Here is a 27,939-nt window from a genome sequence, read left to right as displayed (position 1 = left end):
TGTGCGTCTGTGTGTGTCTCTGTGTGTGTGTGTGTGTGTCTGTGTGAGCTTCCGCTGCCCCCACCCCCCCCACCCAAGGCTCCTCTAGGGAGAGGGCATGTGCCCGCACCCGTGCCCCGCCGCTCCTCGGCTTCCTTCCATTTCAGTCCCAGCCAAGTGTTTCCCCCACCGCTAATTTCTCCCTTTGTTTTGTTTGTTTCTGTGTTGGTTTTTCTGTGTTTGTGCGGATCCTCGAACTCGGTCCCCTCTCCTTTCTTCTCTCTGCCCTCGCTGTGCTTGTTGGTGTAGCTGTCCTTATTTGGCTTCCCTTTGAGTGAATGTGACTGTGTGTGTGTTTCCTCCTGACTGTGAGTCACTGCTTGTCTGACTCACGAGCGCTAACAAAAACACACAGTTGCCATGGAGACACGACCCCCCCCGCCCCTCCCTCAGCCTCTGGTCTCTCCCTCTCCTCGTGGGCACCGCTGCATCCCGGGCAGCCCTGGCACCGGTGGACGGGTGGGACGGCGGCGGGGATGTGGGATCCTGAGCATTGGAGGAGGGAGGAAGCAGTGGGAGAGGCGAAAAATAAAACGAAAACGGTCGGTGGGGGGAAACGCGCTTTCACTAAAGTAAATGAAAATCTGGGAGGCTGCAGGAGAGCGGTCCCACAGGCTGCGACGCACGCAATCATCTATCATCAGCAGTAAGTGGACATGCCTGCATGGGCTGACACGGGCTAAACAGAACGAGCCCACCTGTGGCTCCTTTCTCTGTCCTCCAGCTTTTACTGCTCCTAAATTGCAGCCGGCTTTGAAGCGGGGCTGCCCTTTGATGCACCGCCGTCCGCGCTCGCCGTAACCTCCCGGCCGCATGATAATGTGCCCACGTGCGGCGTCACGCCTCGACGGAGATCAGGTTAGGGCACTGTACGTACTGTACCCGCCGGCTCAACGCGACGCGATCTGCCCTGCTTCCTGCAGGCTGAGCGCTGACGGTGCGACACCTAGTGGACGGACGCAGGAAGCCGCGCATGCGCAACAGCGAATTTAAGCTTCAAGATAGACACGAGCTGGAAAACCTATAAAACCTGAAAATGTATTATTATTATTATTGATGCAATGATCTCCACATACGTACGTTCATTTGTCTGTTATGTTAACTAACGCCTCGACTCACAAAAAAAGCATTAGTAGAAGTTTACATCTTGCTGCAATGTCGTTAAACATTTACATATGAATCAGCGGTTCTTCCCCCACAGAGTGAGAACGAACACATGCTGTATGAACGTGTAGAGGCAGACAAAACACAGCCGCGAAACACACACCGCACGCAAGACAATGGAGGCCACACACACACGCACGCACGCACGCACGCACACAGACACACACAGACACACACACACAGACACACACACACACACACACACACACACACACACACACACACACACACACACACACACACACACACACACACAGGCCTGACCTCTGCTTAACCTCAGCGTGGCCTTAAAGCTCACAGCAGCCGGCTGGTGGGGAGATTCTGAGAACAGGCAGGAACTGAAACTGTTCCCCGGTCGAGTCCACATCCAGGAGCCAGCGGTCGTTGAAGGGTCAGGACACCAGCTTCATATATTCAAAAATGATTGCCACATTTTATTGGGGTAAAAGGCAACCTGCCGTCCTTATATACTGTATATACAAGCGTAGGCCGTGGAGTGAACACAAGCGAGCCTCACTGCACACACAGACTGATGACGTGGAGACAGAGCGGTGGAGTCTATACCATAACACACGCATGAGCGAGGCCCCTCTCCGCGCTGCAGGCCGTGCAGCGACCCTGAACCTGTGCATGGTCCCAGTACGCGAGCGTGAGCGCCTCCCTCCATGTCAGAGCGAACCACCTCTCACAAACCCACCGGAGGAATTAATACTGACCCAGTCAAAGCATCCGGCTGCCTCGTCAGCCCTTGAAACACTTTAAACACAGCTGGTGACATCATCGCGTCTGTTTGACTTCTCGTCTGTCAATCAAATCACAGTTAACGGTGTAAAATAATACAGGCATAAAAATAAAAGCGTCCTTCACATTCAGTCCTGTTCTTCAAGGTTTCCACCTCAGAGTCCTTTATTTTCTTCCCTTCCTGTCACCTGAGTTGTTGTAGTTCTTCATTAGATGATGACGGGTGTGATGGATTTGTGGGGTGAGTTTGCCCTCTGCTGTACACACTCCTCTTCATGTAATGCTGATCTTTTATTGTTAGTGGTGCTGACCCTTTGTTAACACTGGAGGAAAAAAGCCTTAGTAACGACAGACCTGCCGAATCACCTGTTTAACGGAGGGGTTAATTACAAGCAAGGCTCAAGCTAATGTGAAGCCGCTAAGCCTGAAATCATTAGAAGTCAATAAAAGTACATTATACACAGCTACTACACACAGCCGGGGGTTATTATGAATGTACGCAGGCTGGAGATGGAGGGACTCGGCTCCTTCACAGTGATCTTCTGCCAACTTCCTCTGAAGCCCCACAGTGTCCACATTCATTAATGTCACAGTGTCCGTAAAAAGAGAGTACGAAACGGTTAATCTGTGGTTTACACTTATAAAATATAAAAATTTCTTGGAATGTAAAAGGGAAAAGCGAAACCCTCATCGTGTGTGATGTGAGTACGTGTGAAGCGTTGACGATAACAGTCATGTCCTTGAAAGGCGACCGTCTCAGAAGTTACTGAAGAGCTCGTATTTCTTCATCCAGTCCATCTGCGGCGCCTTCCGCTTCTCTTTGGCGTGCACCTTCATCTTCTCCTCGGCCGCCGTGGCGCTCAGGCTCAGGCCCGTCTCGGCGAACGGGTCCGACTGCCGGTCGGCCTCGCTCTCGGCCGGCTGCGCACGGGACGAAACAGAGGGAGAGGCTGTGGGCCGGCGTTCGCGCGCGTGTGTGTGTGTGTGTGTGTGTGTGTGTGTGTGTGTTGGGTCAGACACCCACCTCGGCGCCGGTCCCGTGGCTGCTGACGTCCGAGCGCGTGGACCTGAAGGACTGTGTGGTGGAGCTGCCGTTGATGTGGGGGCTGGGGGCGCCGTTGGAGATGGACGGACCGTCGTAATCTGGGGTATAAATAAAGGTTAAACACACATAATGACATCATCATATGCCACATTGTGACGGCGGCCCTACCTGTGGTGTGACTCACTGTGGGGACGACCCCTCGCCTTTTGAAGTGCTCATCAGTGTCTGGATCCACCACCAGCAGCCAGGTCTCGCCCCCCCCTTTCTTTATGAAGGCCACCACCTCGGCGTGTCTCATGCCCTCGATGCTCACACCATTAACCTGGGGCAGAGACAAACAAATGGGGGTTCCTCTATCAACCAACGGGACTCCACTGACCTGGGCAACGTATTTATTGCAATTCAAAATAAATGTAAAGTTTTAATTTGAATATAGCGCCTCTGTTAAATGTGTATGACACAAACATGCTGCATTACCCCAATTGCCCAGTAGGGGGAGACATAAACCAACATACTGTTGAAGGGACTGGACAAACACCTCCACCACAAGCCTGAACTCTCGCTGTTTACATTTGTCTTCTTCAGGAACGCATGAAGTCATAATAAATCAAACATGAGGGAACCCTCTGTCAAGCACGGCGTAGTTAGAAGCAGAAACACCTCTACACCTGACGTGCAACAACACTCAGGCCTTTGGTTCATGGACTGATGCTGGACGAGTTAGAGGCCGCTGTTGCTGGCGCTGCGTTCAGACCTTGGCTTCTCTCTGAGGCAGGCGGCTTCGCACCAAGCCAAGTTACTGTTGGTGCACCATTAATAATTGATGGCTCTCCTGGGCTCCGGCTTTGCTGCAGGTTTCAGGTGACACAGTCCTGAGGGGGAGTTTGTTTAGAAAAAAACAAGCCCGCTGCTAATGACCAGGAGCAGCGCAGTAAAACGCTGGAGATGGAGGAAACAGGAAGTGGGATCAACAGATGGAAAACGCGGACGGCTCCTCTCCTCCCCTGCCAGTACCTGATCATTAGTGGGAAGCTGGCAGGTGTGTGTGTCTGTGTGTGTGTGTGTGTGTGTGTGTGTGTGAGTGTGTGTCGCATCAAAGTCATGATGACCCTTCCATGTTGGGTGTGTGTGGGAAGATGATTAAAGAATTAAAGCACACGTGTGCATCAGAGGAGAGTGAGCACCTGTTGTTTGTTCCCAGATGTTGCGCTGTTGTGATGTTTGGGCATCGTTGTTGAGCCCGGGAGCCGCCGACGCCAGCGCTTTCATCGCGGCCCTCACAACGCTGATACACCTCCAGTGTAATGAGGCGCGGCGAGAGAGTGAGCGAGAGAGCGGGCGAGCGCACGGCGTCATGGCTGCTCACCTCGCTAACGAGCTGCTGACAGACGACACGCATGGACGGAGCTCACGCACATTATAACGCGTCGTGCACTGTGTGTGTGTGTGTGTGTGTGTGTGTGTGTACTGGACGCTCCCACACGTTCTCAGCATCCATCCAACGCTCTGGTGCAGAATCAGCAGCAATATGCTCCGATGCCAAGTCACCGAAGTGTGATTTACAACACGCAGCTCCGACTGACACCGAGCAGCTGAACACTGAGAAGCAGCGGAAGCAACTCTATCAGGAAGTCCAGAGGAAGTGTCTCCACTATAACACAGCTGACCTCTGCTTAACCCCTACTCAGAGACCCCTATTGGATCCCATTGGTACTGGTCTGGAACCTCCTCGGATTCAGTCCTCTCTGTGTTGACTCCAGACTGGACTGCAGGAGCGAGCGCGATTCCTGCCTTGCTCATTACCGCTGAGGCAGTACTTGCTGAGGCCTTGGGGGACATCTGTGTCCGATCAGCGAGTCGCTGTCGTAAACGCTCCGGCTCCGCTGTCTGTCGCTGCAGTTTGACTTTGGCAACAACTAAGTAACAATGTTTTTAAGCTCGAAACCCTATTTTTAGAACCAGGCACACGGCTGATATTTATTTATTCTCATTAGCTGCTTTGTTTATTATTAAATTGGTGCACTCGGGTTCATCTGGACTTCCCTACAACTCCTTTTCTTTTTATATATAAATAAACTGAGTCAGTTCCACTGTTTTCTGTGTAAACACTGGTGGGCCGCACGCTGTGCTGTGTGTAAAGTCATGACTGTGCATCGATTCCAACTTCTTCCCTCTCAGCTCAGCTGTGGACATTCCCACTCGCCTCTTTAGCTAACGTCCACGTTCCCTTCCTACCTCAACGAGTCGGTCCTGAGGCCGGAGCCCGGCCCGGTCCGCAGGTGAGCCCGGATCCAGGGAGCGGACGTACTGTCCCGGCCGCGAGCGGTCGCTGTGGAGGTTGAAGCCGTAGCCTGTGTCGGAGCGCACCAGGTGGCACAGACGGGGAACCAGCTCGGACGGGTGGACCTGGACCGGGACCTGGGCCTGCGACTGGGCCTGGGCCTCGGCCGGGGCCACGGCCTCCTGGAAGAACAAGTGTGGGAACAGCGGGGGGTTAGTTAATAGATAAAACACAGCAGAGAGCGATGCAATGCCACCAAATCATTCACACATTCCAGTGTCTGTGGGACATAATTTATTCCTTTTCCTCATGTTCATCTCAGAATAGCTGTTATAATGGAGTGTGTTTCATTCTAGAGCGACTCCATCCATTTGCACCACATTACTGACAGTCCGAGCAGGGTGCACGAGGCCATTTATAGAAAGCGTATGAGCGAGCGCTACAGTGCGATCACACTGACGCGCCACCTACACAGACAGGAGGAAAAGGAACCAGACGGATCAGGACGGCGTCCGGTTCTGTGGAACCCGGCCGACCTCAGCTGAAGCGGGAGGCGAGGCCTCCGGGGGGAAAGCGAGCGGCTGAACAGACAGATCTGCGATCATATTGTGTAACTTGCGAGGTCTATTGTTTTCCACCGCGTTCGTGCACCGTGGTCCAGCATCAGCCTGCTAAAAATACATATGAGCATGTGGGCCGGACGGCGGTGAGGGAGAGAAACAGACAAAGGTTTGTGGCGTCAGAGAAGATGATGCTTTTAATTCATCGTTCCTTTCCATAAACTCTGTCGTTCCTTCAACTTACTGGGAAGGCGTCTTAAATCACGGCCAAGCCTTGACAACCACACGGCGCCTCCCACTCGGGCCCTCATCTGTATAAAATAACACAGATGGCAACATATAATTTCATGTCAGGCGCTGAATTCTTGGGGCAGCCTGTCCTGAAAGGGAGGGAGCTCCTCGAACCCTCCTGTTCCTGGCTGTGAGTGGCCGGCCAACGTTATAAATATAATGAACTATAATAAGTCTAAGTGTTTTTAACATCCGGGAATCTTGTGCGAAGGAGAAAAGAGACAGGGGAATAAGCAAAGAGGGACGGAGCGCGTGGGAGGCCGAGAAAACGAGATGCAGCGCGAGGACTGAGGCTGGGAGAGTTCCAGAAAGGAACGGGTGCGGGTTCACGAGACAGAACCAGAGGAGCGATGCACAGGAACACACCAAACGGCAGCGGCTTCCAGTTAGAGTGGAACTCCTCGAACCCAAACACAGCAGCGCGCAGCTGGGAGTCATTATGCGCGGGAGGCTGCCAAGCTAACCCCGAGCCGCCGCGTGGCCCGCTAACGGCCCTGCGGGGCCCGTGCCATCCCTCAAACGGCGCCGGCACCGCGCGGATCTGCGCTCGGACTCGTATGAGGTCGTGGTTGTGTTTTTAGGCCTCTCCGGTGATGGAGGTCGACAGCGCGGCCCCGACTGTGGGGCGGTGGATGTTTTGATGAGAGACGTGTTTTCCCCCGTGTCAGCGGTGGGTCATCAGCGCTGGGCTTTTGGCGGTCCCAAGCGTGTGTGTGTGTGTGTGTGTGTGTGTGTGTGTGTGTGTGTGTGTGTGTGGGAGGGGGGTTTCTACAGCCCGTGTGTTGTTTCAGGAACATGCAGGAGATCCTCTACAAATAGGTTTACATGGAAACATGTGCAATAAATCATGGAAACAATATGGAGGGTTCCACGCCTGCTGCAGAACATCATGCTTCGGCGCTGACCTGGCTGCAGCCGGGTTCGGGCCGAGCTCAGAGTTGCCCTTCAGTTTCCTGCCACAATCAGCCTTTGTCTGTGGCTCTGTGAGAGAACATGTGGAGGAGGTTCCTGTACACACAGGGCTCGTGTGTTGCTCTGCGGTGGCTTCAGATTTGATTTCATTTTCCCCCTGGTTCCGTTTTCACGCACAGACGTCTGCCTCCGCGCGGACGCTGGCAGTGATGTCGACCGACGATGAAACCAGATCAGGGTTTGTTGAATTATTGAGAAGTGTCTGCTGCTGAGGATGGATCATGACCGCGGTTAACCCTTTCACAGCCAAGGATCACTGGCTCACTATCGGCCCAAAGCACAATGAAGTGTGTGTGTGCATGCGCGCATGTGTGTGTGTGTGTCTGTGTGTCAAACAAAGAGCATTTAAAGCCACTGTATGTGTGTATGTGTGTGTGTGTGTGTGTGAGAGAGTGTTTGTGTGTGTGTGTGTGTGTGTGTGTGTGCATGCGAGGCCTTTTGTCAGCAGGGCTCTCACTTGCAAGCTTCCGATAGGGGATTACTGCAAACGTAATACGCATGTCAGGAGGTCAAGTTTCTCTGAATGCATATTGAACCGGCACATTTTCACTTTCAGCTTTATGTGCGCCCCAGCGCCCAATAACGTGCTCGAGGTGTCTGCAGGCAACCTTCGTACAGAATAAGAGGGCAGATGAGGTCGGTGGATGCAGGTTAATGACAAACGCTGTTCAAGGAACGTGAAACCATCTGAGTTTCTGCCCTGGCTCTGGTGAACGGACGTTTTTGTGACTTCCTCCAACTCCACCACGGTTCTTCCATGACCTCAAACCGTATCACAGCTTGTTAATGGTTTCTCTCTGCTTGCATGTAACTGTACTGGGCCGTGGTCTGCTACCAGGCGCTCGTTTATGCAAATCTGCTCCTTTATATCCAAATGTCTGTGCATAAGACCGTGACTCTAACCGCTGGAAAACATCCAGTTAACATCCAGTCAACATCCAGTCAAGTTCCAGTCAAGTTCCAGTCAACAGCCAGTCAACTTCCAGTCAACATCCAGTCAACTTCCAGTCAACTTCCAGTCAACATCCAGTCAAGTTCCAGTCAAGTTCCAGTCAACAGCCAGTCAAGTTCCAGTCAACATCCAGTCAACAGCCAGTCAACATCCAGTCAACTTCCAGTCAACTTCCAGTCAACATCCAGTCAACTTCCAGTCAACTTCCAGTCAACAGCCAGTCAAGTTCCAGTCAAGTTCCAGTCAAGTTCCAGTCAACTTCCAGTCAACTTCCAGTCAAGTTCCAGTCAACAGCCAGTCAAGTTCCAGTCAACAGCCAGTCAACAGCCAGTCAACATCCAGTCAACAGCCAGTCAACATCCAGTCAAGTTTCAGACAACGCTCCGTTTGTTTAAAGCCAATCAGCTACAGTAGAAACGCTGCATTTTAGAGTCTTTGTACTGATGTTGTGAAACCAGTGGAACCAGTTGCACTCAGAGTGGATGTGGGGCTTTAACATGTGGGGTGCACGTGGTCACATGCACAAGCTACTGGATCTATAGAGATCCTGTCATGGAAACACTGAAGCTTTTCAACGGCGCAAAGTGATCTCTCCAAAGGAGATCACTTAACAGAATAAAATGAACACACGTCTGCATCTGTTTGTGCGTCTGTCTGTCTGATGTGCAGCTGCTCAATCACACACTTCTGACAGTTGTGGTGCATTGTGTAACAACTCTCTGCTGAGTTTCAAGGTGGAATATTATATAGATATATTCATATCTGTGATGTAAATATGAATATGTAGATGGAGCCAGGAGCAATTTGTTTAGTTTATATATATAAACAAAGCTTCAGTGGGAGAAGATGAAGCCACGACACTAACCTGAAATAAATCTATAAATACTGTTCGATTCTCAGTTTGGTGAGAGACAAAGAGTCAGAGTCAGTGTTAGAGAGGAGGAGGCCAAGCAGCAGGTGGTTTGTGCATCAGAGGGGCTCCGCCTCCGCTCTGCTATCTGTCTCTGCCTTATCTGTCAGTACAACGCGTTTGAGTCAAGTGGCCGCGCGATAAGTTCCAGCGCCGGTTTGAGCCGCGTGCCGGCGTCTGCGTGAGCGTCTCTATCTTTACATTTCACTCCGTTTACACTCACATCAGCTCCACAGCCTGTTCCATGAGCAGCAGTTGATGCTGGTGATGGAAAGGGAAACCACACCCCTGTTATCAGCGCGTGCCACGCGTGTTCGTCTCTTATTGCGTGGGCAGCGCACGGTTGGATCCTCAGCCCAGTCCAGGCCCACCTACACACGCTCGCATTCCCACAACCAGCCGCTGGTATAAAAAACAGGAGATTAATAAAATGCAGGTGAAGAGCTGCTCTCAGACGAACGGCACGGCCTGCGATAGAGTCTACGTTATTTAAAGGCTGAAGTGATTTAAATATGTTGCAGCGTGGCAGGTCAGGCTTTATAAAGTAGTGCAATCTATAAAAAAAAAAAAAAAAGCCGGAGATCTGGGTCAGCGAGCGCCTCAGTCGAAATAGATGCAGATTGTGGACAGGGTGAATAAACTCAGGCCTGCTCACGTTTCTGATAACAATGAGAAGACATCATGTTTATGCATTAACCTGCCAAATGAAGCGAAGAGGACTTAGGTCAGAGCCCTGAGGTGCTCCACAGTCCGGACGGGCAGTGAACCGACCATCACAAGCGCTTCCTGCAGAGAGAAATCCAGCAGAATCTACAGCAGCGGGTCACCAGCACCAGCAGCGGCGCCGGACCGGCCCCTGACAGTCTGAACCCGACAGACAGGCTGCCAGTGTCTAACATGGGCCCATTTGAATACATTATCAGCTGTGCATGGGAAGATAACACCTGTCGACACACAGCTGCATTCACTCTCACACGCCCACGCGCATTTAACACAATGCACGCCTGTATTCGTGCGCTCCAGCGTTTCCCACCTTGCAGCATTCCGCCGCTCCTCAGGTCCCCGGCCTCCGCTCGCGACCCCTCCTCCTCGCGCCGGGACTGTTTTTACTCCCTCGTCCCCCTTTCACTGGGTGGAACGCGCTGGACGTGGACCCCCGCGGCGTGACGTGGCGGGGTTGGTATTCAGAGAGGGAGGAGGGGGATCTCCAGCACCGATTCCAGATGTTTGTAAAAATAATCGCACACTTTCTGACCCTCGAACCGCACAAAATAGTTTGAGACTTAAATGCCTCATTTTCTCAAGCTAACATTTGCTCCCCGCGCTGAGCACATGGGTGGGAGCACTAATTGTGCACAGGCGATGACACAGAACAAGGTGCTGACAACCTCCAGACACGCCGTGTGCTGGCGCATTAGAGCTGCCGCCGACACATTTTCTCCATTAACTCGGGCCGAAGGAGAAGTTGCGGCAGGAAGCAGGACGAGACGCGACCCGAACCGTCATCTCGTTTCGCTTTGTTGTGAACTAATGGCAGGACGCGATGTTTTGGTTGCAGAGGTACAAAAACATCAAAGGGAGCCAGAAATGAGGAGTTTTCTTCTTGTCACGACAGTTTTACCGCATGAGACGGAGGAAAAGCAGGACACGTCAGGAAACCAGATGCTCTCTGCGATGATTTGTCTGAATATTGAAAGCAGGGACATTATAGTTTATCTGCTGTTTATTGACGCCAGATTCTTCCTCAGAGATTCTCAAATGTTACTGTTTGTATTTACTCAGTCCCGACCTCGTGACCTCCAGCCCCTGTTTTGTCATGCAGAGCCATCTCTCAACGTCACACACACACACACACACACACACACACACACACACACACACACACACACACACACACACACACACACACACACACACACACACAGGAATGCGTTTAAAGGACTTAAAGCAGATGATGTGCACACGCAGAGACAGATGGGGAATTTATTGAGCCAATGTGCGAGTGATTATGTGCCCATGTTGACACCGCACCTCTGCTGCAGCTTTAGGCGTCACATCTGTAGCTTCACGGGGGGTTTCTGCGTCTCAGCGCATCCGCGTGCACCTGCTCTCTCATCACAGCACACAGTTAAAACCCCAGCAGTGGGATCATCTCTTCCTCCATCGTCTTCGCCTCCGGTGTTTCTCCACAGTCATGCACCCCCCCCCCCCCCCCCCCCCCCCCCCCCCCACCCGCCCACACACACACAAGTGAGTGGGGCCCACTTCCTGAAGCTCCCCCAGCAAAGTTTCAAGGTTGTTATTGGCTGCGCTCGCTTTTTAAATGCTCTCTCTCTCTCTCTTCTCGCCCGATTCGCTTTTTCCAGGCTTTTCTTTATAAAACCAAATATGAGAGGAAATGTCCTGCTGTCAGCGTTTTCCGACACGTCGGGAAAAACCAGACAACAACCTCGTGGCAGCGCGTACAGCTGTAAATGACAAACACTGAAGCAACACAACCAGAGGATTCCGAGCGCTTTGACGGACAAATGTCTTCACGCTGATCGCTCCGGTTTCCCTCTGGCTCCGTTGTAGCGATTACTCTGCACACATAAATACACAGAACATAATGCGCTGCATCAGCTCGGAGCATCAATACTGAGTCAGCATTTCTGCGAGATAGGACACAAAAGTCTTAGGATTCTTCTTGGCAGCGATCAAGTGCTGGAGCTTAAACAATTCATGCATCACCTCATTTAAGGCTGCAGTTCCACCAGAACCTTCCAGTGTTTGCGCTGATACGCTTTGGCTCGTCGTGCTCGACCCTCTTTCCATTCTTTCATTAGAGCCATTAAAGTCTGGGAGAAAGAGCGAAACGAGACCTCCAAGTATTTCCTGAGGCTTAGCTGAGCCAATCAAACCCCACCAAGCACTGGGATTTCTGCACTCGGGTCACAAACCCAGAGGCCCGCAGACACACACACACACACACACACACACACACACACACACACACACACACACACACACACACACACACAGATTTAACTGATTGCCCCTGTCACTGCGCTTGTAGGAATGGTGCCGCTCACGTATTGGCAGGACGGACCTAAGTGGAAACACATGTGCGAGTGCAGAGAGCGCTGCTGCCTCGCTGATCGGGAGCAGGCGAAACCCAAGCAGAGCGTCGCGTTCCATGGAGACCGAGCTGCCGGAAGTGCATCCTGTTTTCCATATCAACGCGGGACAATAAAACAGTGGATTTGGAAAAGGAGCGTGTAAACGTATGGAGCTGTGCGAGCTGCTGCGTCAGCGACTAATAACCCGAGCTCATGTTAACGGCCTGTTGGACACATTCCCTCCGGCGTCACAACCATAAATCAAAGGCATTCACAAAAGCTCAACTACATGTCTTTCTTTCCTAGACTTCATATTTTTCTGTGGATTTCCTGTTTTTTGACCTTTCAACCCACATCTACCAACCATCACACTGGGGGAGCAGTCAGCACCAGAACGCCGGGGATGAGCGTCACATTCACCCGTTTACCTTCTTCGCGGCCTTGGACGGCGTCCTCCTGCTGGGCTTCGGCACCAGGCCGCCGGCCGGCGCCGGGCGCCTGGACACCGAGCCGTTCTCGCGCTTCCTGCCGGGGGTCGACGGCGCGGACGACGGCGCGGGGGACGGCGGCGCGGGGGGAGGGGGGGTGGAGGCGCGGGGCCCCGACCCGGCCGCCGCCATCTCCTCCGTGGCCGTGAGGCGCAGGCCCCGCAGCCTCTCGTGGGTCTCCGGGTCCACCACCAGCAGCCGGGTCTGGTGCTGCACGGCCTTGATCCTCTGCACCACCTGAGGGACGGGACCACATGGGAACAGGTCACGTTCTGGACCACACTTCCTTTCGCGTTACCCCGCAAAAATGCAAACCGGGGCAGGAATTCAGCACAAGCGAGGCTTGTTTTGGTTCCTGCTGCCACAAGATCATCTACACAGATGTGGTCGGTGCTAATGTTCCTCTGTGACTGTGGGAAAGTGATTATCCGAGCCATGACGCAGTGAAACAGGACCACATGCAAACACAGGAGGAGCCGGAGCTTGTGTTTAGTTAATTTAGACCGTAACATCATTCACAACATTCAACATTTACCACATGTTCACAGAAACCGTCCTTGATGCACGTGACTGCGCGTGCGTGTTTACTGGAATAAGTCAAAGATGAGGATCCACTCCTTCAGGATGCTCCCTGGCCGCTCGGCCCGACTGAGCCCGACTCCTGCGTCCTGGAGCGCAAAGTCACAAGTCACAGCACGCACTCACCTGGTGGTGCGTCTCCTTTTCCACGTTAACGCCGTTCACGGCCACCACCCGGTCCCCGGCGCGCAGCCCCGACGCCTCGGCGGGGGAGCCCGTCTCCACTTTGCGGATGAACTGTCCGCTCTTCCCCTTTTCGCCGTGCAAATGAAAGCCATAGCCGTTGTCGCCCTTCGTCATGACGCAGAGCCGCGGTTTCCACTCGCCGGCCATTCCTGCAGCGGTCACCTACGGTGGAACAATCAAGCGCGCGAGCGTGAGTTCAGGAGAGCGGGCGCGAGGCTGAACTTTCCAGGAGCGAAAACATCTGCCCAGGACGCTCCCTCTCCCCACATCCCAGCAGCACGAAGCGCCGAGTGAACAGCACGCGGCACGATTACAACTCCAGCTGCGAGAAAATATGCACAAAAGGCAGCAAAGTTGAGCTCCGGGAAACAGAAGCCACCGGATCGGATGTCTGTATCCAAGCGGACGCGCACGGAGACCACGGACCTCAGAGCCTCCACGGGCGCGTGACGGACCGCAGGCGCGTTAGAGCCGAGGGCATCGCCGCGCGCTCACCTCTGCCTCGTCATTATCCATAACAGCCGCCGAGAGAGAACGGGAATTCGGTTATGTAGTTTGCGCGCAGTGCGCAACAGCACCGCCTCCCTCCGGCGCGTCCACCTGAGCGCAACACGCGGAGCGCGAACAGTGCAACACCGCCTCCGCGTGGCACGAGACGGGAGCTGAACCGTCCGGCTGCAGGTTCCATCTGTGGCGCATAGAGGGCGGTGAACGCTCGCCATTGAACCATGGGGTCAACTTATTTCCTCTTGAGAAACAGTCCAGGAACGACGGAATCTTTCATGCAGATTTGCGTGTTTGCTCCTTCAGAATAACGTATGGCCGATGCTCTGCTTCGGGAGCAGAGAAGGTGTGAGTGTTTTGGTTCTCTCTGATGAATCATTGCTCATTGCTTTATTTTGCTCGTGAAGGTCCAGTCGCCAGGCTGCACGGCGCTGGTGTTCAACAGGTTCGCCTGGTTTCCAGAGCCCAAATGAAAACAAACAGCACAAAGGCTCCCCTCGTATTCACATTAAGGCCGTTCCTGGATGTGTAAACGTGCCGTTTGGAGAAGGCACGCGCGCCCAGCTCGGTTCACCATCATCTTCCTGCTCCATTTGCTCAGGGCATCATTTGCTCCATCAGCGGACCAGCGTGCCTCTGGCTCTGATCCGTGGACGGAGGCTCTGATCCTAATGGCCAATCCCTCGAACGCATCACTTTCCAGTCCTGGAGGTGAGGACGGCTCATCTCCGTCACGCGGACACTTAAGCAAATTTAATTTTAGCAGCAGCAACACGGCGGCTTCGTGTTATGCTGTTGTTGTGGTGGTTGGAGGCCGGCTTTATTTTTAGGTGGGCGTTGGCGAGTCCCGAGGAACAAACAGATCGCTCTTGATTGTGTTCGCTGAAAATGTGACGAACACAGCTGATGGTGATGGCGAAACCCCAGATGAACCCCCAGCAGCACAAGTGGTCGCTTTCAATGGGAAAAATAACACGTAAAATGAATGATAAATCACGCAAAGCACATTATGTTAAATCAGAAAGCGAAGCCTTAAGGCGTCTGTTTCACAATAAGACACCCTGTCAACAGGCCGATACTGTAATGTTTTGCTCTCCTCCTCCTCATTCCACGTTGAACATTCTTTTCTTGAATTTCGCAAAAACATTTTCCTGCCCAAACGATCCTTCTTGCCAAGTTTCAGATCTGCCAAGACTCTGACAGATGGTTTCCAGCTCTGCAAGAATGTTCTCAGCCACACCAATGGACATTTAAATAGTTGACATCTACGAGAAAGACCACGGATCATTGACATCACATGTAAACGACTAGAACCAGAACAAGGGCCTTCTCTTTGTTCACGCTGGGAGAATTCAGGGTTCCCTGAAGGACCTTTGATGGAGATGAATGGGACGTTTAGTAACGCAGCCACCTGTAAATGTACAGGTCAAGATGAACCATTGGTCCGTAACCGACACACACACACACACACACACACACACACACACACACACACACACACACACACACACACACACACACACACACACACACACACACACACACACACACACGAGTGGCATTTGGCTCCGTGTTTATATCGGAGGAGGCAGTGGGTGCCGTGAGGGTGGACTCCTCGGGGGAACGTCCAAGTTTAGCCTCTGCCACAGCTGTCGCAGCTTCACCTAAAAGGCTCGTGTGTCAACAAACAGCCGGCATCCACGGTGCAGAGTGGCCGTACAAGGCGCGACAATGAAACTTTATGAGCGTGGCACGTTCGAAAACACACAGGCCTTTACAGCGTTTACAGCTTTTACAGCTTTGTCGTATAAACATCTTGTAAAGACTCTGTGTACAATTTCTGACGCCTAACTCAGACTGACCCCCCCCCCGGCTCATTCAGGATCTGCTTAATTGCTCCTGACTCCTCCTGCTGTGTCTCGCCGTCCACTTCCGCTTCACAGAGAGGCAGCTAAGCATCAAACGGGTGCAGGCGAACGGATGCGGCACATCTGACCGCAGGCGTGGGCGCGGGGGAGCGAGCTTCGCCGGTGTTCTGGTCACTGGAGCCTCTTTGTTTATTATTGACATGGATGGCAGCATCCTGCCTTTACTTTGGGCAGAGGTAGGAAAAGACAGCGTGGCGTGGAGAAAAGGCACAGCACTCAGCCTTAATTAACCACACAACAGCTTCCTCCTCCTCCTTCTTCCCTCAACAGCCTTTCAGGGCTGCTTGCAAATATCCACACTCTACTCTGAAACACAGGTGACGTAGACTGTGACCCATCTGTTATACATTGACTGTGTACTGTACTAGGACATGCACATATTTTGCTCCCACACTCAACCCAAAGCTTGTTCTGGTTTGTGCCCTTGATCAGTGAATTCAGACTATAATAATTAACCACACAGCAGCTCAACTCTGGTGTAAGGACTTAGGAGAAAGTATGTAATTATTCAGTATTCATTCACTCCACACGAGGTGAAGGGACTCAAATTCTAAACTCGGGCAAATAAAACAATAAATAGGATCATATTATATGAAACCTGTTGAGTATTTGCTTTTGAACGATGACTTTTAAATGTTCAGAAGCTAAATATTGGTTTTATTAAACCCACTTCCCCCAAACGCACCCTGGGGCTGAACAGACAGTTTCTCTGGGGCTTTTCTGTGGCAGCGATATTTATTTAGCCTCTATCCAAACAAATTCATTAGATTCCTTCAGCGTGACCCCACACATCGACCTCTCCCTGAGTTTATTTCATGTCACTCACCCTTCTCTTCTCACGTCTTTTCAGTGACTTCACAGTGGCACAGTTTGCATGTCCATAAATCAGACACAGGCTTTTTCCTGGTGTCTGATTTATGTGTTCACCAGAAATCCGACTGATTTCCTGGACGTGAGTCCAGAAGTGTTGCGTTGCATGAACCTTAATACCTGATTAGTATTTCTGAAAGTCACACAGTGTGATATTGAGTGAAGCAACCTCATCAAACACTGATTTCCTGTGTGTTATTTTTGTGCTGTCAGACTTTCAAAGTTAATTTGTGTGCTCATTTCACAACAGAGATAAAAAAAGACTAAAAATTCCTCAACTCATAAAAAACAACACACCATTCTTGCGCAAGCTTAGCTGCATCAACTGTCAGACCTTGAGAATAGAACGAGAATGAACCTCGTAAAAATCTGACCATATGTTGTATCATCAATCACACGTTTAATGATTCTGTTAAAAACCGTTCCAAGGTTGAGAGTTATGGCAGGATGCCACACAACGGGCTCGCTGGGCTCTTTTAGTGCAGCAGGCGAGAAGGAAGCAGGATCGTGCTGGGGTTGAACGCTCACTTCCCACTCTCCACTGGTTACCAGGAAGTCTTCGTATCATCGAGCTGCGTTCAGAAACCGCGGTTTCAATAAATTAGGGCTGGGCAGATCTTTGGGGATACAGCCTCCACTTTAGCACCAAATGTACAAATGAGAACTGATGCAGTTTCCTTGCTCCCACGGCTCCATGTGGTCGGATTACTAATATAGATGCTGGTGTTTTAAAGCGGGGTAGAATGTTTTCCACCATAACATAAAAACAATTACTTCCCAGAGATGGATCTTTTGTTTTGTAACAGGAAAAGGAACATCTATTAATAACCGGAGTTCAGTTCCACACAAGTGGGTCAATTTAACAGAAAACGTTAAACACCATAAAGGCGAGCGACTCAAACGGTGCGGAGAGAAACCAGACCGGCTGCAGAGCGCGAGAACCAGGAGCTTATGATCCTGATACGTGGTGTCTTCTTGCTGTAATCAAGCTCAATCAATCTGATACAGCTGCAGCCACCGCTATTATCATGACACCAAAGAGACTTGTCTCTGGATTGAAAACTATATTGGTTTGTAAAGTGACCACAGATGTAAACAGCCGTACCATAAGATTAATGGTTAGTGTGTGATACACTCTGTGCTTTAGTGAATAAAAACTGCCATGAGCCAAATAATTAAAATCAGAAGGTTTTCATCAGGCAGTTTGACTATTAGAGACCAAGAAACAAAACTGCAACCTCCGCCCTAAAAAAGTTAGGAATTAATTTATAAAAACATTAAGACATTTGTGATTTTATTCAGTTGACTCTTGATATCAGCAGTGGCCCTTTATGGCGTTTATTTCCCAGAATACCTGAGAGTCAAGAGGAACAGTTCAAGTGTAACACGCTCTATTCTCTGCTTCATAATAATACTGGCTCTTTCACTTGACATTGAGGTGGATGGAACAAAAGCTGCATGGCCACAAACACCAGGGTAACCAGAGGCTGCAGACGGCTCCCAGTGTGTTTCTACCCCCACGCTCTGCCACAAAAACAGGTTGTCAGTGGAAACACTCGCCATAAGGGCCCAGAAACTCTGATGTGGTATAAAGGTAGACATATCAAGGGAGCGCTGGACAACGCGCGTAGTTCCCACATGCAAGGGGCGAGAGGATGTTCAATCAATTTATAGCGAATGACATGACTGGCTCCGGTCCATGTTGCACAATTTGTTTTAAAAATGCATCACTGGCTCAAGGCGTACAGGAAATTTACTACAGCTGCTTAGGGCCCCTGGACCACCAGGGACAAGAACAAATAATGCACAGAGGTCAAAGCTCACTATACGTCTTCTGAACACTTATAAGCTGTGGCAAGAAAATGTGATTACAACACTATGAAGGATTGCAGTGCAGCAAGAGGGAGCCTGACCCGGCACACGAGGCAGCTAGTTAGCGTTAGCAGAGTTAGCATAGCCCACATCCTCCACTAGCATGTAAATAATGAAGCCGGCTGCAGCTTTAACTCTCTTCGAAGGAGCTTTTACGCCGCTGACGGCTCTCTGCTCATGTGCGTCGCATCCCTCTGGTGGAACGTGGCGGGCGATAGAAAGCGTCAGGTGTCGAGGAGACGCATCTGCATCTTCCCCAGACCAGCAGCCAGCGCCGACGGCTCAGACGAGGCCCGGGCCACATTCCTGCCGAGCTTTTTCTCCCCTCTCATGATAAAGTTGGAGTGAATGCACTCGGAATGTTTTCGCACGTGTAACTGACATTGTCATTAAAATTGAATGTGATCAAATAGATGGAAATCGTAAGGAAATATACTGGTTTGTTTCCAGATTTTTCCAAAAGATTCAGACTCGAAAGAAGAGAAAGGTTCAAGTACGTAGATGGTGTTTTAGCTGCAGCTACTAAGGAAAGGCTCCGTTTGCTTCATGCAAAGCAGTTAATTTGCAGAAAGTATTTATTGTCAGTTTTATAGAATATTTTCCATCTACTGTAAACTGTTTTAGTTTTATTGCCACGTCCTTGCAATATACACCCGTCCTATTTTAGCTCAGCTTGAACAAAAATATTTTATTGCAGAGAAACATTTGTAATTATTAAACCCATGAGACTGTATCACGTTATTTTTTAACAGACATTTTTATTCAGGTGAAAAGGGAAGACGATGATAAAATCTAATTCTCTTCACTCAGGGTACAAGCAAGTACCGAACAAACCTCCATCAACATCAATAACCAAAAAAGTCAACCAACAGAAAGGCTTTAAACCTGGTTTAACTGTACCCACAGCAGCTTTGAGGATCCGTAAAAAATGTTTTATTCCCGTGGTGAACTTTGGTAACACAACACTGCTCTGTCAAACAGCCTGGTTGATGTGGAGAGACATTAATATTCAAATATAAAGCTACCATCTGTTTCAAAGGAGATGAGAGTTTGACACTGCATATTGAGCTTTCACAGTGACAATAAACATCAGCTGTTTTACACACGAATCATGAATCTGAATGGGTCCAGCATCTAAATGAGGAGTCAGGCCGGAATACGATTGGATGGTTTAATCCACCACTGGTCCACTGTGACAGAGCAACGTGAGAGAGATGTGGTACATTCACTGGCTTTGCAAGTTTAAGGCATTTTTCACAGCTTTGTAACGTTCTTTGCAACGTGTCAGAAAAACCAACGAGTCAAAAGCAACAAAACAGACAGAAGTGAAGTATTTGTCCCCAGTAATAAGCAGATTAACACAGGCATAAATGGCTGAACTAGGTCTCTCCATCGCTCTCTGTTTGCTAAGTTCAAACTTTCTGATCCGTCTTTAATTTGTGCTGGAGAATTTGTGGTCATTTACTGAGCTCTAAAGATGCTTTTTCACATCTTCATGCTATGCTAAGCTAACTGCTAATTCGTTCTTTTTGACTAGTATTTTCTATGCACCACTGTCTTAGTGATTTATATTCATTTTATCAAAACAACAACATATAAAAAGTGTTATGTATTAATTTATAGAAACAGCAGCAAATACGGATAAAAAACAATGGTTTTACTAAAACGTGATATAAAACAGTCTGTAGCGTACAAGTACATCTGCTTGACAATAAAAGCCTGTGCTCTTTGTTCTGACAGTGTCTCTTACATCATAACATAAACAGACACCTCGTATAATGCATTCATTAAGGTGATAGTACAAATGCACAGCATGAAGTCTGTGATAAAGTCTGTGTTCTCCTCTGGCCCCCTTTAGAGGCCCCAGTCCAGAGTCTAGAGAGACCAGAGAGCCGAGTCCAAAGTCCAAAGAGGGCTGAGTCCAAAGACCAGAGACCAGAGGCCCCGAGTCCAGAGTCCAGAGAGGGCCGAGTCCAAAGACCAGAGACCAGAGTCCAGAGACCACAGACCAGAGAGCAGAGACCAGCGAGGATCAGCAACGACAGACGCAAGTGCCAGCCAACGATCGGCCCAGGTCCACATGCTAGTCAACCAAAGTTCAGGGAACAAGTCCACCCTCACTGGCTGTTCCCCGATTTTGACGAAAAGGGGTCAGTTTCAAGGTTTCCAATTACTTCCATCTTAAGACCCTGAGAGCAAGGACACAGCAAAGGCAGAATGAGAAACACTTACACACAGAACGCCAGGAAACCTACAAACATGAAATTCATCACTGGAGACGGAAGAGCTAGGGGGAAACATTAGAGAGTGATAGAGACACTGTCTAGTGAACAAGTCCTCTCTGGATTCTAAAAATGAGCGTCTCAGCTGAAAGGACTCGAACTGATTCATTTTCAAGTGTGGTCACTTTTTGTAAACTGTGCAATACACACTTTTTTCTTTAGTCAAAACCGAAGGATTCTTCGTTTTCTCATTCTACGTAGGTCTTCTGGGTGGGAAACTAGAAGGGTGGTTGACCTTGTGTGCAGAGTGTCTGCTCCCCAGCTGGTCGGTGGCGCCGACGCCGTTGGACTTGTGGCAGCAGAGCACCTTCTGGAAGCTCTGCTTGAAGTTGTCCGACAGGAAGCCGTAGAGGAACGGGTTGGCGCAGGAGTTGACGTAGGTGAGGATGACCAGGAAGAAGAAGAGGGCGGCAGTCGCGTTGCTCTCGGGGATGACGTGGAACAGGTTGACGATGTTGGCCACGTAGAAGGGGAGCCAGCAGAACACAAAAAACAGCACGATGACCACCACCATGCGCGTGGCCTTCCGCTCGGACCTCCCGCGCCTCGTCCGACCCACTCGCACCCCCGCCGACCTCATCTGTGTGAGACAAAGGTTTAAAAAAAAACGGGAGGACCGGAGAAAAACGGACTCGGGCGCGATTAAAGGCTCGATGGAACCTCACCTTAATCACAATGAGCAGGTAGCACACGCACATGATGAGGAGAGGGCCGAAGAATCCCACGGTTGCGGTGAAGAGGATGAAGGCAATGGACCACAGCTCGCTGGGCTCCGGCCACGACAGGTTGCAGGAGTGGAGCGACTCCTGCACTTGGGCGTAGATGGTGATCGGGAGCACGATGAGGAAGGATGTCACCCACACCATGCCGTTGCAGATCTTGGCCACCCTCGGGTTTCGGAACCGGGCGCTGCGGAGTGGGTAGACCACGCACAGGCAGCGGTCGATGCTCATCGCCGTCAGGCAGAAGATGGAGGTGAACTGGCTCATGGCGTCAGCGGTCATGCACACCTTGCAGAGGAATTCCCCGTACGGCCAGTAGGAGATCACGCTGTTGGTGCCTATGAAGGGAACCCCCAGGATGTAGAGCTCGTCCGCCAAGGCTAGGTTGAGGATATACATGTTGGTGACGGTCTTCATCTTGGCGTAGCGGAGCACTACGTAGATGACCAGCGTGTTCCCCAGTAGGCCCACCACGAAGACGATGCTGTAGATGACCGCTGTCACCACGCTGGTGGGCATCGGTTCGCCCGCGTCCGAGAGGTTCGTGGTGCTGTAGCCGAACTGGGAGGGCGTCAAGTTGAAGTTCCCGGCCGCCGGTGTCCTGTTGGAGCCGTCCATGTGGAAGGAGGGAGTGGGGGATTCCATTAGAGCATCAATTTGTCTATGAGAGAAAGGACAGAAACAAACACGGAGTCAATAACCCACGTATCAGCAACCTGTTATGAGATTCCTCCCCCGTATCCATCCGGACCTACTCCCTGATCTCCCCCTGTCTCTGATCATCATTCATCAGCTCACCTGTGCCTCATTCATCAAGAATTTCTTGTTTGGACCAATGTACCAAACCACTGTGTTTAACCAGGTTATCCATGCCGTGTGTTTCACATATCTCCTTAGTGCCATGCTATTGAGTTGCCATGTTTGTATTGAGTTGCCATGTTTGTTTTGAGTTGCTATGTTTAAGGTTTCTTTTTCTGCCACACCAATCGTTTAGTTCTTGTCTGTGACAAGTTCTGGTCTGAGTTTATCATTAAAGCTGCGTTTGCCCTTGCCCTGTTGCTTTGTGGGTCCAGAAAACAAAAAGGCATCTTTGAACTTGATCCTCCATCTTGCGTAGCGGACGGCTGTATATTGACAACAACCGCTTTGCTGCACTCTAGACAAGACGCCCATGACTAGAGGAGAAAAACCTGCCGCTGAGTAGTCTGTGCAGGTGGCAGCCATGTCGTCTGTTGTGAGTGTAACTGGGTTCAACACAAAACACAGTCTAACTGCTTGAGTTTAACCATTTATTGTCACGCAACAATTTCAGTGTTCCTCTTGCAAAGTAGAATCCCACAGAACAATGTTTGTTGTTAGTATCTTTCTGCACATTTTACTGTTTAGCTGCGTTTGTCTGCTGGGAAACTTTTTTATTTTAATGAGGATATTTTTTTGTTAATTTTTTTTAAAGTTTTTGTTTCACTTTTATTTTCCAATTAAGAAAATTAAAAACAGACTTTCCAGTCTGAAAACAACTTTTCCAGTGTAAAACATTGTTAGTCCTATTTTTGGGAATTCTAAGGTCGAGTAATTATCACAAATAAATAGCTTCAAGCTTTTATGACCACAAAAATAAATAAATAAATAAATGGGTAAACGGTGCTTGAACGTGTGTCTCCCAGTGTAATCATTAATTGGTTCTGCCGCTGAGTGGCCTCCATTCGTCCTCACCTGGTGCCGTCGGTGACCTTAAATACAAATTTTTGTTCTAACTGTCGTTTGACAGACGTTGCAACCTGAGGCTGTGAAAATTGTTGCACAAATAAATGTCTTGCTGTGCACATTCACTGAACCGCGCTCCAAAACAGGGCCGCCCGCAGCGCGTTGTTGGGAAAACAAACAGCAGAATGCCTCGTCCCCTTCAGTTTGCATCGGGCTTGACATTTTTTATTTTGTCCACCAAACTACAACAGCCGGAGCCGTGAGAGCGACACGCAGCTCGTTAAATCAGACTACATCAAATACAAGGCTCATAAAAGTCCCCAAAGCCGCATAATAAACCGTCCCCGTCCTCCGATTGCAAATAACCGCTTCGAAAAAAGAAAACAAGAAAAAATTCATATACATCCTTAGAATAATTCTCAGAAATGCCGCGACAGGAACAACCAACCTTTGCGCTCCCGCGCGCCCTCGGTCCTCCTCCCTGTCTGGATGCGTGATGCTCTCCTCCCGCAGTCCTCACGGACTTTTGGTTCCTCCGAAGTCAAAATCAACTCTGCCTCTCCTCTTTCCCATGTCCGCCGCACCGAGGACGCGTCATCCCTAAACCGCTCCCTGCTGTCCACGCGCTCGCATGTCCCAAGTCACCGCAAGCTGTTCCCGCAGGTGAATTCTGCGCGTGAGAAACCAAGTTCCGGAGCGGATGGGAAGTGATTCACGGGAGGCGCCGTGGGCATTTATGCGGACGCGTCACCCCGCCTTATGGATGCATTAGTCCCACCCATGGCTCTGAGAAATTGTTTTATAGATTTACTCCCAGCGCAGCGAAGAGGAAACTTTATAGGTACCTCCTCCAGTCAATCAAAAAAAGGTGATCCTACCTTTTTCTTTCCAGATGGAGAGGAGCCCTGCAGATCCAGCCTGGAGAATGGGTGGCCTGAGAGTGACCCGGGCCTGGAGCCCAGAAATGAGTTGGAAATAAAGAAGTGGGAGGTGGGTGAGACACTGGCATGTGTTTATAATTAGCTTGGAAAGGTGCCTACTTTAATACGGTGTCGCTTCATGTTATTACACAGGCTGCTGCAGAATTAACAGGCTGGACAAATATAGAAACGCATGCGTAGCCCAAACAAAAGCGTACGTCTATTTTTAGTCAGTTTAGGAAAAAGACGAAGCGTGAGTCCAGGTCACGCGTGGGTGCAACGCGTTTGTGCTGTAATGCACTGGGAATGCGCGGTGGGAAGCGGATGGCACTGTTTGCTTTATAGACGCCATCCGCCGGGTCCAACTACTCAAACGGGCAGATTTACGAGTGCCATGAGTGGATAACAAAGGTTTGCACTGCAGGGACAGGCTCATGATTCCAAGACAATAATATAATAACATGGTTCATTTGCACTGGGCTTTTTCCAGTGTGGGCAAGGACAGAGCTCATTATCAAGGTCATAATGACTTTGTACCCGACGTGTCAAACGGCACCATCTTTGTGATTCACTGGCAGATGAAGCCCTCGGGTTTGCTCCTTTGTGGACTCTCTGTTCCCGTGTATCTGTGGGTTTTCTCCCACTAGGATCTTAATTGGTCATCGATGTCAATACATGTCTGTCAGTTTAGAAGGTCCAATAAGCATTGACTGAAAGCTGGTTTATTAAAGGGCAAGGCCGCTACTTTGGCACATCGAAGCAATCGTGCTACACGTAAAAGTTGTTGCAAGGCGCGTGTTGTGACTCCAGAGGGAGCTGTGTGAAGGCTGATAAAGTATTTGTAACAGAGGAGAACAACGCTGGTGACACAACAGTGCAGCCAAAGCCAAAGGTGTTCACTGGCAAGTGGACTCGAACTATAAGCCGGTCGGGACGTGTCCCTTAGCTTTTGGAAACGAGCCCTTTTTAAATCTCTTTTTGTCACTTTATATTCTGTTCCTTGTAAACATTCTTATTACGTTTTCTCAGCCGATCTAATTTCTCATATAGATTGGTCCCATATAAACTAATCTTGGGAATGAAGTAGTCTCCAGGCTGACGGCTCCATCAGTGAAACGATTCAGCTCCTGCACTGAAATTCACTGGATGTGTGCTTCTGCAGTTTGGAGTCTTTGAAGCGACTGATGCAGCTGTTGGATACAGGATTACATTAGACAACAAAATGACTTGTTTTGCCTCTGAACAGCCCTGTTTGATTTTTTTCCTTTGACAATAAGACAACTTCAGTTCGAACTGTGTATTTGCGCCTCCTCAGACCAAATGTCCTTCATCATCTGGCACCAGTCAGACTGACAGAACGTCTAAGGAGGGTCTCGTTGCAGGTGTTTGGTGCTTGCGGCTCATGATGGACTGTACGTACATGAATCTTCCACCTTGTGCAAGTGAACAGGAGGCAAATGAATGAGTTGATCATCAACTAGCATCAACTCTTTCAGCATCAACTCATTCAGCAGCATCTTTGCATGCAGATGCTGCTGCTGCTGCTGTGATTCGCTTGCTAATGGTTGTAGGCCAATTATGACCCATCAGTACCAGCGTCTGAATGGATGCGTGTCTCATCCCTAGAGGTGAAGGCAGAGTTTGATTGCTTCATACAAAGTCATGCCGAATATCGTTGAAGATCGTTGTGGCTGCGTGTTTGGCGTCTCGTCATGCTGCAGAATGAGGGAGACACCGATTAAATGACTTGGTGCTGGATAAGAATTGAGCAACTCTGTTGTCCTAACATTGGCAGCGGCTTCACCATCACATCTGGGCTTCATTAGAGGCTTAGTGAGGGGCTTCATTCCACAGTTGTTATGTTTTTAAATTTGCGTTCTCTACAATTTGTAATCGTTGCATCTGCTTTGTGTATTAACTAAAGAGACACAACTGTGTTTTATTTTTCATGTAACAGGTAGTTTTTCCACACTCTGTCTGTGTTTACGTCACTGACTCATCTTCGGTTGAAATCAAAGCACTGGTGTGCTTTCACCCAGATTTCTCAGGATAAAGTTACAGTTAAAACAACATATTTCTTCTTCTAAGTCAAAACCTTTCCCCTCATATGGAAACTGTTTCAAATCTGAACTGAAAAGCATCAAACTTCAAAGTTGTTCTAAAAGACTATAAAAACATTTGCAGAATTTTCCCCTGAGGAGTGAATGAAAGGAGTTAAATTAGCTTCAAAGGAAACAAATGTGACAATCATTATTCTAGAAACAGACCAGATTGAAATGAATAAATTAAATCCACTTTGAAATAAATTATTCTTATTAAAACCTTTACATTAAATGGATTATTCTTGACTCAAATCTTTTATTTCCATATAACCTGCAGGTGTGTTTTACCCCATTTTAAAACTTGAGTTTCAGAGAGAACTGAAATGTCTGCACTTCTCCTAAAAAGGAAATATTAAAAAAAATGACCCACAGGTTTTTCAAAGGTGTTAGAAGTGAAAGCTGGAAATGACTAGCAAACAGCTCTTGTACGGGTCTCGTACTATTTTAACGACCACACACGTCTGCTCCACTTTTGCTCCGGCTGCAGCAATCAATGTTGAGCCAACGCTGCAGAATTCATCTCCGAGGGCACATATGCACGACACACGTCTGCCGTCCACATTAGCATTATTAGATCCAGCAGCAGGGCCATGTTTTGTGTACACACATAACTGGATTAGCTTGATTTGATTGTTGATGCTTTGACATCAGCCTGGGCCTTTCTGATTGAAACTGGTTCAAACCTGTAGAATAACACATTACACTCATCACTCAACAAAGTGAAATGTTTGTTGTCCACTTGTGTTGTTTTATCCAATAAAGGATGAAATGGAGATTAGTAACAGTTACAAATGTCCTTTACACGCCTTAATGTCATGTCATGTGTTGTTGATGGTTGGCAACAGTTTCCATCATCTAGTTTGAACGCAATAACATTGTTTGTCTGTTTTCCAGGAGACAACAGCAGATGTGGCCAGATGTGAGGGTCAGCATCGATTTAAATATTTAGAAACCTCTTTGTGAAGACAAGTTTTGCATCTGTGGTGATGGATTAAAGTTACAGGGGGCGTGAATTAGATGTTGGAGGATTCTTTGATATGCTTTCACATGAACATCTCACTACGAACAAAGGTGTTACAAAAATACTCAACATAGTTTGTGTCCCCGGTGTAACACAACTCAAACAGGCTCAGCCGCCGCACGTCGACTAAAATGAGGTCCTTTCCTCAGACTGACATGAGAAGAAACCCACGGCTCCACGCTTCAGTTCCTCCGTTCGGCTGGAGGTCACTCACACAAATTGGCGTGCCAGGTCGCACAAAAGGTGTGGGATTAAAACGCGAGGCTCGCTTGACTTCCTCCTACGCTTCCATTTGGTTGAGAGAGAAAGTAATTCATTGACGTCATACCTGTGAGCTCTCCAGCCCCGGACGACACACAGCCCAGACAGAAAAGGAGCTGGACAAAAAAAGAGGAAGATATCGTCTTGCAACAATCCCAACTGCACAAGCAGCTGCTACTCCTTGATTAAAAGATTTGCTGTTTCACTTTTCCCACACATCCTTCCAAAGTCTGGAAGTCTCCCGCGTTCTCTCTTTCCTCGCTGTCTCGTAAATCTCTGTCCTCGCTTTTCTCTCTTCTGTTTGTGTGTGTCTGTATATGCAGAAATCAGGATCGAGTTCCTGGTCAGTGGTGAATTCCTGGCACCTTTGTGCCATAAGCTGTGTCATCCCTGCAGTGATTGACGTATAAGTGTGTGTGTGTGTGTGTGTGTGTGTGTGTGTGTACT

General features: G+C 49.5%; 2 protein-coding genes and 1 long non-coding RNA gene across 5 annotated transcripts; 1 reads left to right on the top strand and 2 right to left on the bottom strand.

The window, feature by feature from the left end:
- Positions 1 to 1,612: 1,612 nt before the first annotated feature.
- LOC114860030 (Na(+)/H(+) exchange regulatory cofactor NHE-RF2) lies at positions 1,613 to 13,932 on the bottom strand. 3 transcript variants are annotated; one of them, XM_029158279.3, is made up of 7 exons: positions 13,802 to 13,932; positions 13,247 to 13,468; positions 12,482 to 12,778; positions 5,225 to 5,452; positions 3,174 to 3,311; positions 2,969 to 3,087; positions 1,613 to 2,865 (listed from the first exon to the last, which is right to left on the bottom strand). In XM_029158279.3, exons 1-7 carry the CDS (start codon positions 13,820 to 13,822, stop codon positions 2,811 to 2,813), a joined length of 1,080 nt encoding a protein of 359 aa, XP_029014112.1. In that variant the 5' UTR covers positions 13,823 to 13,932; the 3' UTR covers positions 1,613 to 2,810. The 3 variants fall into 3 exon arrangements, with proteins under 3 accessions (XP_029014112.1, XP_029014109.1, XP_029014110.1); XM_029158276.3 differs by having other exon boundaries at positions 3,158 to 3,311; positions 13,802 to 13,930; XM_029158277.3 differs by having other exon boundaries at positions 3,158 to 3,311; positions 13,247 to 13,628; positions 13,733 to 13,874.
- Positions 13,933 to 19,213: 5,281 nt separating this feature from the next.
- On the bottom strand, positions 19,214 to 22,129 carry LOC114860032 (somatostatin receptor type 5-like). The gene is made up of 3 exons (XM_029158280.3): positions 21,428 to 22,129; positions 20,998 to 21,342; positions 19,214 to 20,669 (listed from the first exon to the last, which is right to left on the bottom strand). The coding sequence occupies exons 1-3, from the start codon at positions 22,127 to 22,129 to the stop codon at positions 20,598 to 20,600; spliced, it is 1,119 nt and encodes a 372-aa protein (XP_029014113.1). The 3' UTR covers positions 19,214 to 20,597.
- A 1,582-nt stretch (positions 22,130 to 23,711) lies between these two features.
- On the top strand, positions 23,712 to 27,228 carry LOC114860039 (uncharacterized). The gene is made up of 3 exons (XR_003786575.3): positions 23,712 to 23,851; positions 24,081 to 24,178; positions 27,105 to 27,228. It is a non-coding gene; the product is annotated as an uncharacterized LOC114860039 (long non-coding RNA).
- The last annotated feature ends 711 nt before the right edge of the window (positions 27,229 to 27,939 follow it).

This window comes from Betta splendens, chromosome 8 (genome assembly GCF_900634795.4).
Source record: "Betta splendens chromosome 8, fBetSpl5.4, whole genome shotgun sequence".
Classification (NCBI taxonomy): Eukaryota; Metazoa; Chordata; class Actinopteri; order Anabantiformes; family Osphronemidae; genus Betta; species Betta splendens.
The sequence above is the reverse complement of the archived record's forward strand: the minus strand, read 5'-3'. Positions and strand labels throughout refer to the sequence as shown.